The sequence below is a fragment of the Xiphophorus couchianus genome, chromosome 7 (genome assembly GCF_001444195.1).
Source record: "Xiphophorus couchianus chromosome 7, X_couchianus-1.0, whole genome shotgun sequence".
NCBI lineage: Eukaryota > Metazoa > Chordata > Actinopteri > Cyprinodontiformes > Poeciliidae > Xiphophorus > Xiphophorus couchianus.
Genome location: NC_040234.1, coordinates 37,362,003 through 37,379,575, shown reverse-complemented (window position 1 = coordinate 37,379,575; position 17,573 = coordinate 37,362,003). Strand labels below are relative to the sequence as shown.

General features: G+C 45.8%; 1 protein-coding gene across 2 annotated transcripts in view; it reads left to right on the top strand.

Moving 5' to 3' along the window:
• Positions 1-17,573, top strand: part of gli2a (GLI family zinc finger 2a) — a 76,791-nt gene that overhangs the window by 12,914 nt on the left and 46,304 nt on the right. For both annotated transcript variants that reach the window (XM_028022755.1, XM_028022756.1), the window contains exon 2: positions 8,367-8,471. In XM_028022755.1, the coding sequence (XP_027878556.1) occupies positions 8,381-8,471 (91 nt within the window). In that variant the 5' untranslated portion in view covers positions 8,367-8,380. The remainder of the gene's footprint in view (positions 1-8,366; positions 8,472-17,573) is intronic.

Genomic DNA, 17,573 nt, shown 5'->3' with positions numbered 1-17,573 from the left:
CCACCACCATGCTGCATCACTGTAAACATCACACACTTCTCTTTGTACTCCTCACCTGGCAGCTGCCTCACATGCTGGAGACCATCTGAACCAAACTGTTTCATCTTGGTCTCATCAGACCACAGGACCTGCTTCCAGTAATCCATGTTCTTTGTTGACATGTCTTCAGCAAACTGTGTGCAGACATCAGAAGAGGCTTACTTCTGGGGTGACAGACATGCAGACCAAGTTGATGTAGTGTGCAGAGTATGGTCTGAGCACTGACAGGCTGACCCCTGACCTCTTCAGTCTCTGCAGCAATGCTGACAGACCTACTGCACCCATCTGTCAAAGATTGGATGTGACTCTGAGCATGTGCTCTCAGCTTCTTTGGACGACCAGTGGGAGGTCTGTTCTGAGTGGACCTGCTCTTTAGAATGATCTTGGCTACTGTGCTGCAGCTCAGTTCCAGGGTGTTAGCAATCCTCCTGCAGCCTTGGTCATCTTCATGTGGCGCAACAATTTGACTTTTAAGATCCTCAGAGAGTTCTTTGCCATGAGGTGCCATGTTGGAACTTTCAGTGACCAAATCAAAATAAAATTTGATTGATTGATTGATTGATTGACTTGTCAGCTTGGAACTAAATATTCTGCTGCTCGTGGTCTTCATTCTCAGTTGTTCCACCATGAACAATCCACAGAAATCAGATGGAGCAACGAGCAGAAGACCAGCAAATACTGAGAGGACAGCAAGTTAAGCTAGCCGGCAAGGCTGCTTTCTCTTTTTTTGGATCCTTATTTTTGCACATCTTGCAAATTTACAAATTATGGTCAGTTGGTCTCTCAATGCAATTGATCAAATTTTCCTGATGAGAAGACGGGGCAGAGGAGAGCCCTCCTGTCCTGTGGGGACACACCCGGCGGGATACATCCTGGATTTATTTCGATTCATGATAATAGGATTTCTGTTTGGAGTTGGCTGATACCTGGCATATTGACAAATTTATATTGGGCCGACTAGCAAAAACTCAGACTGACGTGCTGTGGGAGCGAGTCTCAGCAAGACTCACATCAAGTTGGATGTGAGTCTTGCTGAGACTCGCAGCCCAGCTGAGGACTCTAAAACTCACTACCAGGATGGAATCCATCTCAGAGAAGTTGCTCATTTTCTTTGGAAGGGCTGCATATTTCAAATCTCCTGGAGATATGTGAACATAACACTCCTTCCCTCAACCCCTCCTGTTATCCATGTGACTGTGAGCTGGGCACTCCCAAAGACTTGCTCCTAGATAACACCATCATATCAGACATATAAATGCAACTCACAAATACATACACTCATAATGTCACTGCCTTTCACTCATGTCTTTGTTTTGTCTGAATGTTGCTAAGTGCAATACTTCCCTAATGTGTCGTTTCCTCTCTTTATTTTATAAACTGTGGAATACTCACTATTAACCCAGAAAAGGAATTAGAACAAACTTAGAGTCTAAACAAACTACTTCCAAAACAGGAACATTTAGTTTTTATTTTTACTTAGAAATTGTGGAGTACTTAATCACTACTTTTACAAATTTAGAGCATAGATAGAATACTTATCTAGCAACCCAGACGAGGAGTATCTAGTTTATATACTTTAGATCAGGGGTGGGCAACTCCAGGCCTCGAGGGCCGGTCTCCTGCAACTTTTAGATGTACCTCTACTTCAACACACCTGAGTCAAATAATGAGGTCATTAGCAGGACTCTGGAGAACTTGACTGCACTTAGGAGGTGATTCAGCTGTTGGATTCAAGCGTGTTGGATCAGGGAGACGTCTAAGAGTTGCAGGACACCGGCCCTTGAGGACCAGGATTGCCCACCCCTGCTTTAGATCAACATTATTAGATTATTTTTCTTCTTTTGCTCTTTCCTTTGGATTGTATTTCATTTGTTTTTCCTTCTAATTCATGTAAGCAATTTGAACTGCTTTGTTGCTGAAAATGTGCTATAGAAATAAAATTACCTTACCTCACGTACCTTACCTAAGCTAGCTGGCCGGGGTGGTAGCGCCGTTAGCTTGAGTCCAGATTCAGGACCCGCGTCCTTTGAAGGCTGATTCCATCACAGCCAAGCAGCGAAAGTTGTTCCTCCTACTCTGCCCACCATTTCCCAAGATGCATTGCTGGTCGAAGAGGAAATATTTGTTCTTGTAACAATGGTGGATGAAGCAGGAGATGGAGAGTATTTTTAAACTAAATTATATTTAAAATTGAAAGTTGGACATTGCTAGGTGACGTGTCAGATGTGTAAGAAGTTTCATATTCATCACTCTGGATCCTCCGTTTGTCCCCCTGCTGACCTGAGAGGTGGAGCTCAGTTCATGATCAGTGCTGAGGGCTGAAAGCCGGCGACCTTTCACCTCTGGACCAGGTGGGCCAACTGTGGAGGAAGAACCAAACTAAATACACCTGGAAGAATTGAAAATGTTTGATCAAGATTTAAATAGTGAAAACTTTGACATTAAGCAGAGTTCCTTCTGGCTCCTGGAGTCGTCGTTCCAGTTGGATGTTTCTACAGCGGGTCGGAAGACCAACTGTACCTCCATGAACCTTGTTGGTGTCTCAGAGAAACAGGCCTAATCCGGCTCTCTGCGGCCTGCGGTCACATGACTCTGGGTGGGATCAGGAGGCGCTCGTCCCGTCGGGCCGCCCTGCCGACCAGCAGACAGAAGAAGGAGCGCAGCCTTGTTGTTGGTTCACCTTTGGCCGACGCCATCTGTCCGCTCGCTTCCTGACAGCTGGACCCGCCCGTCAGAGCTGGACATCCCTGTCCTCGGGTCCGGTCTGCTGGGACGCTGAATTAAGGACAGGTGAACTTCAGGACATTTTTCAAAGCTAATTTAAGATTTACTTTCCAGTTTCCCTGAATTTAACAAGAAACGATTCCATTCCTTCTGGTGAAGCGTTGGGGCGCCGGCCCAACAACGCTTCACCAGAACCTGGCTCCTGTTTCAGAGACCCAACCAGAGAGCAGCAGATGTAGCAGCTTGCAGGGAGCTGCCAGATGTTCCTGAGACCGCCGGCCGCTGGTTGTTCCTCTCTGAGCCACCAGGTACGCTCTGCTGGCAGAGCTGTGGAGTCACCGTTACCCAGCCGAGGCGGCTCACTGCTGGACGCTCCGGGCAGGAGGCTTCCTAAAGCTGCTGGTCGCCCACCTCTAATCGGCTTACCCTGGCGCCCTGACAGGTGACCGGCACCGCGGCTCTCGCTGGAGGGCGACATGTTGGAAATCCACAGGAAGCCAAAGCAGCTCTTCACACATTCAGGCTCAGAAGATCACTGAGCGATCAACTGCTGAAGGATCAGCTCACGATGCTGATCTGGACTTTTAGCGACGAGTTCAGTTCAGCTAAAAATGCCTCAAACAGGTTTATGACACAACTGACACGGTCTACTGTGTCCTCTGACACGTCACGTCTTCAAGTCTTCATAGCAAGCCAAACTACTTTATTTCAGAATAAAACTCGGAAAAATCCAGCCGAGTCCAGACCTGCCAGGACACGGACGGATCGGAGCAAGTCTAGTCAACTTTTTTGGGTGGAACATTTCAGCAACAAGGCGGTTTAAAGACAGTCACAAATTATGAAACGAGCAGTAAACATTACATTTTGTCAAATATCATCAAAATCATCAATACGCATCAAAACGCTTGATCAACGTTTCACTTGTTACTAATAAACTCCAACCAGCTGGTTTAGCCTGAAAGCAACTCAGGCTTTCAGCTGGTTGGCAGTTTTCTGGAAGTTTGTTCCAGATTTTGTTGCATAGAAGCTGGATGCTGCTTCTCCATGTTGGGTTCTGGTTCTGGTTCTGCTCTGCCTCCAGAACCAGAACCAGAACCTGAGAGCAGCAGATCTTTGATCCGGTCAGTAATTATAAACTACCAGCAGGATTTAAAGTCTCGTCGGATGAGTTTCTCTGATCTGAGACATTAGAAATGTTCTGCAGCTGGTGGAACCGGGTTTATGTGGCTCTGGAGGCTCAGGTCAGAGGTCAGAGGTCAGCCTGGCCTCTGGTTTACAGCTGGAAGAATTGACTCTAACCCTAGGGTAAGGGAGCAGGGTTACCTGATAGATTTATAACTCTAGATATAGAACTCTATATGCTTCCTTATTAATAACCTCAGTTTCTGTTCAGAAAGTTTTGGCTCATCCACACATTGATCTGTTCTCAGCATCTAATTCTAACCAACAGGTGACCTTTGACCTGGTGACTATAATGTCACCAGGTCAAAAACAGCAACCGACAGTACACAAATTACATCCAACTAAAATGCAACGGTCTGAAGTTCTTTTAGTAGAGAGTAGTAAACAGATATCCACTCTACTCAAAACAGATTGACCTTAGATACAGGGGGTAAACGTTTCTTGGCTACAGATGGACGAGGACCAGGTCACCAAGGTGACCTTTGACCCGGTGACTCTGATGTCACCGGGTCAAAGGTCATTTGTATAGCACCTTTCAGGCATTTCAAAGAGCTTTACATCATAAAAACACAAAAATACAAAGTCAACTATTGTATTTTTACAGTCACATCAGATTATTGATCAATGTTCCATGATTAGGTTTCAAAAGCAAATCTAAACAACTTTTAGAGTTTTTAGTCCAGATTTAAAGGATCTCAGTGTTTCAGCTGGTTTACAGTTTTCTAGAAGTTTGTTCCAGATTTGTGGTGCATAGAAGCTGAAAGCTGCTTCTCCTCGTTTGGTGCAGAGCAGAACCAGAACCAGAACCTGAGGGTTCTGGAAGGTTGATCCAGCAGCAGCAGCAGATCTTTAATGTGTTGTGGTTCTGATCCGTTCAGTGATTTATAAACTAACAGGATTTAAAGTTTATCCTCTGAGCTACAGGGAGCCAGTGGAGGTTCTGGAGAACTGGGTTTATGTCTCTATCCTCCTGGTTCTGGTCAGAACTCCAGCAGCAGCGTTCTGGATCAGCTCCAGCTGGAGGGTTGATTTGTTGGACAGATTCAATGCGACTGGATGAGTTTCTCTAGATCTCACTGAGATAACGTGAGCTGTGTATCATCTGTGTCGTCATGGTAACTGATCTTATTTCCTGTTGTAACCTGAGTCAGTGAGAGCATATAGATATAGAATAAGAGAAGTCCTAGAATGGAGCCTTGGGGTACACCACATGTGACGTCTGACCTCTGACCTCTTGATGAGAAGTTTTGCTTTGAAACAAAGAAATCCCAGTTCTTCATGTTGGACTGGAACCAGTTGGGATATGGACCAGAGAGTCCGACCCAGTTTTCCAGTCGGTTCAGTAATTTGTCATGATCAACACTGAGGTCCAACAGAACCAGAACCAACACTGTGGTTCTTCCACCATCTGTGTTTATATGGATGTCACTAAACTCTTGGACTAGGCCGGTCTCAGTGCTGCGGTAACCATGGGAACCAGACTGGAAGCGGCTGTTTAACAGATTTTCCAGTAACGTTGCTGATGAACGGAGGTTGGCGATGGGCTAAGATTCATCCAGAACGATTGTACCGGTTAAAACGCCTGATGAGAGGCGGCTGTGGAGATCAGACCATTTGGGATGAAAGCAGGACTTTCTTAAAGAAAGCTGTGGGTCGGATATCCAGACAATAGGAAGAGGAGATTAATTGATTTATCATTTCTTCTAGGCTTTTATAATTAAGTAGTTGAAATTGGGTAATTTTTTTATGTTTGGCTTTAGCTTTGCTACTGGACTTAGTGTGGATGTGCAGATTAATCTTCTGATTTTTATATTTTTCTCTATAAATTTGTTGGTAAATCCATTGCAGGTCATGTTTCAGGTGTTTCAGGTGTTTCAGGTTGGATAGTTTGTGATTCTGTCACTGCTGAAAATAAAGTTCCAGCATTTTTCGTGTTTCTGTTTATTTCTGTAAAGAATGTTTCCTGTGTTTAGTGTGGAGTGATGGCTACCAGTCTTTCTTTCTCAGGTATCATTGGTTCAGTGGAATCAAAGATCTTAGAATGGAAATGATTATCTAGATCAGGGGGGCCCAAAGTGGGTCCCTGAGGCCCGGCATCCTGCATGTTCTAGTCTCTCCCTGGTTTAACACACCTGGATCCAATGATGGATCGTTAGAGAACACTGACCTGCTGAGAAGGTTGTTACTAAAACCAGGGAGAGAATAAAACATGCAGGATCCGGGCCTCCAGGACCCACTTTGGGCTCCACTGTTCTAGATGGTTATAATACACTCACTGGCCACTTTATTAGGAACACATGGCTAGTACCAAGTGGACCCCTTTTGTCTTCAGAACTGCCTTAATCCTGGGTGGCATTGATGCAACAAGGTACTGGAAACATTCGTCAGAGAGTCTGGTTCAGATTGACATGATAGCATCATGCAGTTGCTGCAGATTTGTCGGCTGCACATCCATGATGCAAATCTTCCGTTCCACCACATCTATTGGATTGAGGTCTGGTGACTGTGGAGTCGACTTCAGTGAACTCAAAATCAAGAAACCAGTCTGACATGATTTATGACTTGGTGCGTTATCCTGCTGGAAGTAGCAATGAGAAGATGGAACTCTGTGGTCATAAAGGGATGGACATGGTCAGTAACAACACTCAAGGCTGTGGTGTTGACACGATGCTCAATTGGTACTAATGGGTCCAAAGTGTGCCACACCACCACCACCAGCCTGAACCGTCGACACCAGTCAGGATGGATCCATGCTTTCATGTTCTGACCAGGCCTTCTGAATGTCGCCGCAGAAATCAAGACTCATCAGCAGATCAGCAGTTCCTGAAAAACTCAGACCAGCCCGTCTGGCACCAACAACCATGCCACGTTCAGAGTCACTAAATCACCTTCCACTTTCTGATGCTCAGTTTAAACTGCAGCAGATTGTCTTGGCTACATGCCTACATGCATTGAGTTGCTGCCACATGATTGGCTGATTCTACATTTGCCTTAATGAGCACTTGGACAGGTGTACCCAATAAAGTGGCCGGTGAGTGTTGAAGAAGTGATGAAATGTTTGGCTGATGGATAAAACTGAATCGATCAAACATCAGTCACATCCTGACTGATCATCAGCTCCAGATTTAACATCTTGAGTCAGAACAAAGTTTTAAAGTGCCTCTCTGGACATGGATGTTGAAATCTCCCACAATTATTAAACAGTCATAATCAGTGAATATTACAGATAGAAGCTCTTTAAGGTCAATAAAATAATTCCTTTTGGGAGTTTGTGTCAGAGCTTGTTCATGACCTTCTACCTCAATTCCCAAATCTTTAAGAGAGTCCAATTTGGAAATCTTTCTACAGTCAAGTGACTCGTGAAATATAGCTGCAGCCATGGCGACTCTGGAGGAGCTGCAGAGATCTACCCCAGGACAGTCCTGGAGGAAAACCTGGAGACTGCCCTCAACATGCAGCCAGAGGTGTTATGGGATGTTTAGAGCAGGCTCATGGGTTAGAATGGCCTAGTCAAAGTCCAGATTTGAATTTGGACTTTGACTAGGGCAGATTCAGGACTCTGTGGGAAGAAAACTGGTGTTTTCCATCCAGTCTGATCTAAAGGAGAATGAACCCAGCAGAGCTGCAGAGGAGGCTTTACTGTGTTCTGACGCAGACGGGATGAATAGTGAATTGCATGCCACACTTTTCAGATTGTTACTTCTATAAATGGTTTAAAGACTTGAGCTGTTTCCCTCCACTGCTCTGAATAAAACTGAAGTTTTTGGTCAGAAATGGATCAAATGTGGCAGAGAACACTCAGTCGACTTCTTGCAGCTCCAACAGACAGTCAGACCTTCATCAAACAGCGCTGACCTTTGACCCTGACCCAGGAGTCGGGAGCGAATCTCCTTTCAACCCGCCACTGATGCTGTTGCTCCCACCAAGTCTAACAAGTGGCTTTGTCAAGGTCAAGTTTATTTCTATAGCACTTTAAAAACAGGTTCCAAACGGAACCAAAGTTCTGCACAGAACCATAACAAAACAAGTTGAAAAGAAAAGAGAAATATTACAAAAAATCCACATATATTGTTAAAATAATATAAGTAATAATTTGAGTAATAGGTATAAAAAAATGTCCGACACGAGAACGTGTTGACATATATATATATAAAGTACTATATATATATAGTATAAATAACTATAATCATCCTGGAATCATCACATTAAAATCTTTGAAAGTTGACCCAGAGAGAACAGCTTCACTTCTTGTCCTGCTGCAGATACAGAGTCTACCTGCCGACATCATCAACTGTCTATCATCTATCTACTTGTCTAATATCTACCTGTCTAATATCTACCTGTCTAATATCCACCTGTCTAATATCTACATGTCTAATATCTACCTGTCTAATATCTACTTGTGTCTTGTTACTCTCCAGGTGGATTCAGCAGCATGGACAAAAAGGAGGTCAAAGGTTCTGGTCCGGATGGGAGCAGCTTCTCCGAGAATCCTAAGAAACCGTTGCCCACCGGCATGAGCAGAGGTAGACACTCCGGTTGTTCTCTCTCCGGTTGTTCTCTCCCCGGTTGTTCTCTCTCCAGTTGTTGTCTCTCCGGTTGTTCTCTCTCCGGTTGTTCTCTCCCCGGTTGTTCTCTATCCGGTTGTTCTCTCTCCGGTTGTTCTCTCCCCGGTTGTTCTCTATCCGGTTGTTCTCTCTCCGGTTGTTCTCTCTCCGGTTGTTGTCTCTCCGGTTGTTCTCTCCCCGGTTGTTCTCTCTCCGGTTGTTCTCTCTCCGGTTGTTCTCTATCCGGTTGTTCTCTCCCCGGTTTTTTCTCTATCCGGTTGTTCTCTCTCCGGTTGTTCTCTCCCCGGTTGTTCTCTCTCCGGTTGTTCTCTATCCGGTTGTTCTCTCCCCGGTTTTTCTCTCTCCGGTTGTTCTCTCCCCGGTTGTTCTCTCTCCGGTTGTTCTCTCTCCGGTTGTTCTCTCCCCGGTTGTTCTCTCTCCGGTTGTTGTCTCTCCGGTTGTTCTCTCTCCGGTTGTTCTCTATCCGGTTGTTCTCTCCCCGGTTTTTCTCTCTCCGGTTGTTCTCTCCCCGGTTGTTCTCTCTCCGGTTGTTCTCTCTCCGGTTGTTCTCTCCCCGGTTGTTCTCTCTCCGGTTGTTGTCTCTCCGGTTGTTCTCTCTCCGGTTGTTCTCTCCCCGGTTGTTCTCTCTCCGGTTGTTGTCTCTCCGGTTGTTCTCTCTCCGGTTGTTCTCTATCCGGTTGTTCTCTCTCCGGTTGTTCTCTCTCCGGTTGTTCTCTATCCGGTTGTTCTCTCTCCGGTTGTTCTCTCTCTGGTTGTTCTCTCTCCAGTTGTTGTCTATCCAGTTGTTCTCTCCCCAGTTGTTCTCTCTCCGGTTGTTCTCTATCCAGTTGTTCTCTCTCCGGTTGTTCTCTCTCTGGTTGTTCTCTATCCGGTTGTTGTCTCCCCGATTGTTCTCTATCCAGTTGTTCTCTCCCCAGTTGTTCTCTCTCCGGTTGTTCTCTCTCCAGTTGTTGTCTCTCCGGTTGTTCTCTCCCCGGTTGTTCTCTCTCCAGTTGTTGTCTCTCCGGTTGTTCCCTATCCGATTGTTCTCTCTCCGGTTGTTCCCTCTCCGGTTGTTCCCTATCCGATTGTTCTCTCTCCGGTTGTTCTCTCTCCGGTTGTTGTCTCTCCGGTTGTTCTCTATCCAGTTGTTCTCTCCCCAGTTGTTCTCTATCCGATTGTTGTCTCTCCGGTTGTTCTCTATCCAGTTGTTCTCTCCCCAGTTGTTCTCTATCCGGTTGTTCTCTGGTTGTTCTCTCTCCAGTTGTTGTCTATCCAGTTGTTCTCTCTCCGGTTGTTCTCTGGTTGTTGTCTATCCAGTTGTTCTCTCTTCGGTTGTTCTCTCTCTGGTTGTTCTCTATCCGGTTGTTGTCTCCCCGATTGTTCTCTATCCAGTTGTTGTCTCTCCGGTTGTTCTCTCCCCGGTTGTTCTCTATCCGGTTGTTCCCTCTCCGGTTGTTCCCTATCCGACTGTTCTCTCTCCGGTTGTTCCCTCTCCGGTTGTTCCCTATCCGATTGTTCTCTCTCCGGTTGTTCTCTCCCCGGTTGTTCTCTCTCCGATTGTTCTCTCCCCAGTTGTTCTCTCTCCGGTTGTTCTCTCCCCGGTTGTTCTCTCTCCAGTTGTTCTCTCTCCGATTGTTCTCTCCCCGGTTGTTGTCTCTCCGGTTGTTCTCTATCCAGTTGTTCTCTCCCCAGTTGTTCTCTATCCGGTTGTTCTCTGGTTGTTCTCTCTCCAGTTGTTGTCTCCCCAGTTGTTCTCTCTCCAGTTGTTCTCTCCCCGGTTGTTCTCTGGTTGTTGTCTATCCAGTTGTTCTCTCCCCAGTTGTTCTCTCCCCGGTTGTTCTCTGGTTGTTGTCTATCCAGTTGTTCTCTCCCCAGTTGTTCTCTATCCGGTTGTTCTCTGGTTGTTCTCTCTCCAGTTGTTGTCTCCCCAGTTGTTCTCTCTCCAGTTGTTCTCTCCCCGGTTGTTCTCTGGTTGTTCTCTATCCAGTTGTTCTCTCTTCGGTTGTTCTCTATCCAGTTATTCTCTCCCCAGTGTTTCTCTATCCGGTTGTTCTCTGGTTGTTCTCTCTCCGGTTGTTCTCTGGTTGTTCTCTATCCAGTTCTCTCCCCGGTTGTTCTCTCTCCGGTTGTTCTCTGGTTGTTCTCTCTCCAGTTGTTCTCTCTCCGGTTGTTCTCTCTCCGGTTGTTCTCTATCCAGTTCTCTCTCTGGTTGTTCTCTCCCCGGTTGTTCTCTCTCCGGTTGTTCTCTATCCAGTTGTTCTCTCCCCGGTTGTTCTCTATCCGGTTGTTCTCTGTCCGGTTGTTCTCTCTCCGGTTGTTCTCTCCAGTTGTTCTCTCCCCGGTTGTTCTCTATCTGGTTGTTCTCTGGTTGTTCTCTAGTTTTTCTCTAGTTGTTGTGGCTGATGTGCGCTGCAGGAACCGGAAGTGTGGGATGATGAGAAGCCAGCTGGCTCATGAAAAGAGTCCGACCCACAGTCGGAGCCGACTTGTCAGAGAATCTATGATGAGAAATCACAGAAATGCTCTAATGAGGGCGAAGGACGGTTGTCTCACCTCCCAAGTGTAAATTTCATGAATTACTAAAACCTGCTTGGCTTGGCAACGGCCGGCGTGGAGCAGGAGAGAGGCTAGGCGGGGGTCGTCTTTGAAATGCTAACAAGATGTCGTATGACAGTGTGGCTGTATTTGCACCTAATGATGGACTTGGTGGCCCGCCATCATTAATTGTTTAGGGATGTTTGAAGAGAAACTGGGCCGGTCCAGAAGCTGGCACCTTCACAAAAGGAACCTCGAGTTCTTCAAACAAGAGAAGAAAATATTGAGATGGCCATGCATGAATTATCGATGCTGTTATGACCACAGTGTGCCATGTAGGCTGAATTTTTATAACCTTGCTGAAGAGAAAAGCAGCTGGACCCCATGAGGGCCGGAGAGCCCAGAATGACGAGAGCTCATGTTTACATTAGAGCGAAGAAAACTCATAATGAGCCGGAGGATCCAGTTTGGGCCTCAGAGTTATGAATTACTGAGGCTGCAGGAGGAGCCGCCTGAGCAGAACCACAGGAACCGGACTGGCAGAGAGAGAGTCCGCCAACGCCGGGGCCAAATGGCGGCAGGGTTCCTCAGAACCAACAGAACCATCAGACCCAATAGAACCATCAGAACCATCAGAACCATCAGGTCCATCAGAACCATCGGACCCAATAGAACCATCAGGTCCATCAGAACCATCAGTCTGCTCTGTGTCAGAACGATCCAGTACGGGTTGTACATTCTGACCAGGACCAGCCCAGTCCAAACTGGAAATCCTTCCTGTGGGTTTTACAGTATGTGGTCTGAAATGAACAGAGCAGGTTTTCTCTCCTCAGCTGCACATCGTCGTGTTTTTCTGCACATCAGTTTGGTGATTTCTGGCACTTCCTACAGGATTTTGACATGTTGGTTGTGATTGGTTCTTTTTCATCCAATGAATACGCTGATTGGATGAAAGCGATCCGTCTGATTGGGTGGTTGTATGGTTTCAGTTGTGACAGAATTTTGCACTTAAGGTTCCCACTGGTATTTAGAAAAAACATTCCATGGCTTCTCCAGGACTCTCCATGACCATGAATTGAAAAGTGTCAATATATTGGTGATGATAGGGTCATAAACAAAAACATATTAGCAGTAATGCAAACACAAGACTGTACATATGCAGAACTAACTGCTTCTATAAAAGTTCAGAACAGACAGACAGACTGCGACAGTCTTCAATCAGAGGCTATAAATCTATATTTTTAATATAATAATAGTGTGCAGAGCATTACAAAAACAAAGAACTGAGAACCGGCTCTTTACTATCGTTCACAGTAAAGAATCGTTCAGAGGACTCGGATCGTTCTGAGTGTTGCGTCACTATATTGCAGACTTTGGTTACAGTACTGTCTGTGCGACACAGGGCCGGACCTAGGAGGGCGTGGGTCCCCGGGCCTGAGCCAGTGTGTGGCCCCCTGCAGTTATCAGCCACTGTCTCCTGTTGCTCTGCCAACACAGACCAGGTCAACTTTCTATTTGCACAGTTTACAACAGTCACCACAACTTAGTGACTTTTTCACTATATTTTGCACAAACAAAACAAATCAGCAAGTCAGGGTTTTTAAAGATCGGCCAGAAAACTGCAATCAGTGCATCGCTGCTTTCTTTTTGATCTGTCTGCAGAACGGTTGATTACTGTACATTTAATGGTTATTAAAGAAATACTGGAACATCTTGAATATGTCTACATATTTGAGAGAACATGCTTAAGAAAAACTTGACAATGTTCTCTATTCATTCTCTATGTACTGTATTTATTTATCCTTCATACCTTTTTTTATCTGTCTCTTGTTCTCCTTTCCGTTTTTATCAACTGTATCTTTCTCTGTAATTATCAGGTTTATTTCCTTATGAGCTCAGATAGTCAGGCTGAGTATTTCCCCTCTGACAGCCAAACCTGGTCAAAACTTTTACTGGGTGATGATTGGACTTTAGCTGCATGGCAGGGCAGGACGCACTCCATCTAACTTGTCCACTTTGACCTTTGACCGTAGCAGTAGGACGGTTCCTCCCGCTGCTGCTAGCTGGAGGCTAACGGTGCGTTCACACCAAACGCGTTTTGAGCGTCAGGCGCGTCTGCTTTAGCATCAAAGTGAAGCGTGTATTTTACTAAACGCTCAACATCACAAATTATTGTTTGTTTCCATGGATACGTGGCGCCGAAACACAGCTTTTCAGCAAAACTGCATGAAAAGTGAAGGAGTTAAAACACCCAGATCCCCCATGACGGTGGCGACGCCATGACGACGCCAGGACAGTGTCCATACATCAGCGTGTGGGCGGGGCTTTCAGGAAGAAGGCGTGGAAACCATCTGAGTGTTTCAGGCATTTCCAGGCTGCTGCTCCTTCTCAAATCCTTCCAGTTTTTCTTGGTTTTGAGATTCTGGAAGCGCCATTATTGCAAAGTTCCCACAAAAAAACACTGAGTTGAAGTGATGCTAAATGCCCCCTGCAGGGAGAAGAAGACAGACAGACATTGTCAGACTTGCTTCATATCAAGTTAAAGTCCAACATTGATGCAGCGAGTAACAAAAATAGAACGATGGAAGATCTTTAAACCGTAAAACTGTCTGCTTGTTTTTTTCCTTCTTTTTTATCTTTGATATGTTGATTTTGGATGGAGTTTAAAAATTCTGGAACATTTCTTGCTAATATTTCTAAAGTAGCTTCACAAAGCCAGTGATTATGATTATCATGAGTCACTGAAGCGACGGTGAAGTGGAGGAGGGACTGCTGAGTGAGACGGACACGGCTAGCGTCAATGGGTTAGCTTCAAGCTAACAGCCATAAATTACATCTGTGAGCAAAACAAACAAAGATTTTTGATTTGAGGCTCACAGCGATCCCTTAATGCAACAACATCCTGAGCAGACGCTAATCTGGGATTAAGGATCTTGTCTGTTGTGAAAGCAGCTCAGGTTGCTCATGTCTCAGGGGGACGGGCCTGGTCCTGCCGGACCAGTTCAGTGGAAGCGCGATGGACAAGGGACACTGGGACCGGTTGTCCTTCATCTGTCCTTCTGTCTCACTGCGTCCCAACGTACGCCTGCAGGCAACCCGACTCCCAGCCAGTCCTCTGGGTCCTCCAGGTGTTCACATGTGGAACCGCTTCCTTCACATATTCTGACCGGCAGGTCACATGAACCGCCATCGGGTCACATGATCATAACATTTGGTGGTTTTTGATGACAGTGCTGCAGTTACAGAATTTCCACAGTTGGATTCAGGTCTGGACTTTAACTACACCATTCTAACCATGAATCTGCTCTGACCTAAACCATCCCATAATACCTCTGGCTGCAGGTTCAAGGTGGTGCCCTGCTGAAAGGTGAACTTTGACCCCAATCTCCAGTCTGCTGCTGGATTGTCCTGATTTAGCTCCGCCCACCTCCACCAGCTTCTCTATGGATCCAGTCTTACTGGTTAGACTGGGAAAGGTCAGCAGATTAATCATGGACTCTATGATTCTGCGTTGCAGGTTGAGTCTAAAGGTTTTCCCGGTGGTACCCCCCCCCCCCCGCCACACACACACACACACACACATTTTTGCAGTAATCGTCATAGAAACGTTTCCTTCCTGCAGCTTCAGACGTCAACATGAACCAATAAATTTATGTAAAGTTGTTCAGATCCAGAGGGAACATTTGAAGACACGATTCTCTGTCCTGAAAATGGGAAAATTTGTATTAAATGTGAGACATTAATATTAGAAAAACTGACTGGAATCTGGTTAGAAAAGCTCTTTGCTCCCAGTTCTGCTGCATTATGATAATTCCTGTAAAATATGCGACTTTATGAAAGGAAACTGACAAATATCTGATCCTGAACTCTGATATTTGTGGTATTTGCAGCCCGGGCCTCCGGCTGCAGCAGCTCGTCCTCCTGGTTTCTCAGCCAGCCCTGGATTGGGCCGAAACCTGAGGGGAGCGGCTCCGTCAGGTGTGGAATCCTGCAGCTTCTCGTTCCAGCGGCTCAATAAAGTCTGACACTGGAGAAGCAAACAGCTTCCAGGAAATCTTATTGACCATCCCTGCTGCCTACTGGACGGGGAGACGCCGTCCTGCTGAGACCTGGACGGCGTCCCTGCAGGGTTCACAGGTTCTGGAGAACCTTCTGCCTTCATTAACATGAAGCAGAAATGAACCATCTTACATCAGAACTGGTCCACAAAGCGGTTCTGTGGGTCAAAGCTCCTAAAATGTTCTGGACGATGAAGAGTTGTGGAAGGTTCCAGGGATGGCCCGGCTGCAGGTCCAAACCCAACCGGCCCGTTTTAACAGAGACCCGATCCTGGTTCCTATAAGTTTCTGCTTTTATTTATTGCTGCAGCGTTTCGCTGCCTGTAGTGTAAACATTAGCATGCTAACCGCTCACGTTAGCTCAGATTTCCCATGAGCCACTGTGAGTCTTTTAAACCAATTATTGACATAAAATATTCCCAATTTTGTTGACTTAAATGAACTTCATGTCACATCACACTTTGCTCATCGTGGTCGAACTTTACAGGAATAAAATGCAGCAGAATCAGAAACTGAGGGCTTCGCTGTTAGCGAGTCTCACAGCCATCAGCTGGAAGGAGAAGAAGAAGACACCGCGACATTAGCATTAGCTTCTGCTATTTTTTACATGTCATCAGGAAACACAAAATCAACAACATAGATAGAAACGTCCAGAATCTGACTGAAGCATCTTCCTGCACTTCCGGGTCAAACTCAACGTTAGCAACGTTAGCATCCTGATTTGTTTTCCACTTCAGCTCCTGCGGCGTGTTGTTAGCATCGATGAGCTACAGAGGGAGAAGCATGTCTGCTTCGTGTGTGTGTGTGTGTGTGTGTGTGCGTGTGTGTGTGTGTGTGTGTTGTTTGTCTGGTGATTTCCCAGCGCTCTTTGCTGCTCCTGTGAATTCTTGGCTCGGGCTTCAAAGCAAAGCGGGTCATCCCCGACCCGGCAGCTGCAGGTACAGACAGGACTGCTGCAGAGCCGGAACCGACCCGATCCGACCCAAACATCAAGCATGGAGGGAAATAGTTTCCTCATTAAGCTCTGATATTTTGGTGCAATTATTATTATTATGATTATTATTATTAGGGATGTCCAGCCCAAGGGTTTCAGCGTACTTGGCCTATTCCAAGTACTGCAAGCGAGTAGTTAGTAACCGGCTCTTCTCTGCTGGCCTACCGGCCATCTGTATTAATAAATTATTAATGCTGCTGCAGACATTTAAAACAAAGTCAAAATAATAATCATTTTCAGCCTCATTGCTGAAAATCTGCTAAAATGATTTCTGAATATGCAACTACAATATTTCATATTTATTTTTATTGTTATATTTTATTTTTATTTTGTCTACAATTGCTACTCAGTGGTGGTTGTTGTGTGTCTTGTCTCTGTGCTGTAACTGCGAAATAATTTCCCTGCTGGGATGAATAAAGTTATTCTATTCTATTCTATTCTATTCTATTCAAATCCAACCTGTCAGATTTAGTAACATGGAGTGAGATTTGGCCCCGCCCACCAGGAACCGTTACCGGGTCAGAGCATCGGGTCGGTACCGGTACCGCTTTCATGACACCACCAGTTATTATCGCATTATTGTTAAAAATCAAAACTTTGTAGTTTGTTTGTGAAAATCAGTGAAATCTGAGTCAGTCCAAATGGAGCTGATCAGAACCCGATGGAACCGGGTCAAACAGAACTCACTTACCAGGTTCTTTATTTGACAGAGAAAAATTGTTATAAATGTGGTAAAAACCAAATATCGATGAGGTCATAAACCAGGGGTCTCAAACTCAATTTACCCGGGGGCCGCTGGAGGTAGAGTCTGGGTGAGGCTGGGCCGCATTCACACACATGGTCTCCTCAGCCGAACCTTTCTGATTGCCTATTACCATATTTGGCCGTAGTCAGGCGCTGTAACAGCCGTAATTGTGTAGTGTCTCTTTAAGATACTCTAGTATTGCTAATGATGTCAGAAGTATGCGCCGCGGCTTCTCTGTAGAGAGCGTGGGAGAAACGTGCTAGACGGACATGTTAGCTCCCTAACTTTTAGTAATGTTACGGGTTGTTTGGACGCTGCTCAATTTTCATGTCTGATAATATAGCAGCCGTTGAACCGGCTTTGTAAGGTTGGTGAAGAGCGTATTTATTAAAGGACAACACTGGGAAATTCCCAGTACCAGTGTGGTTGGGAGTTTTTGACCGTCCTGACGAATCTGCCGCCTCCTCTCCTCCCTTAAACACAACCCAAGCGTTACAGCGCCTAACCTTAATTACGTTACACTGATCAGCAACTTCCGGGTCTAGACTGGATGCTGAAGCACGTGAAGCGGGAGCGGCCATGGAAATTGCGCATGTACCGCATGCAAATAATGACAAATAGAAAATGCAAATAGGCCCGGCCGATGTCCCGCCCCCGAGAGCAATATACTCCACTGTGATTGGTAAGTTAATTCAGCTCCGCACACAACACTGAAAAGTGCCAATTATGTCAAACACGCGGCCGCA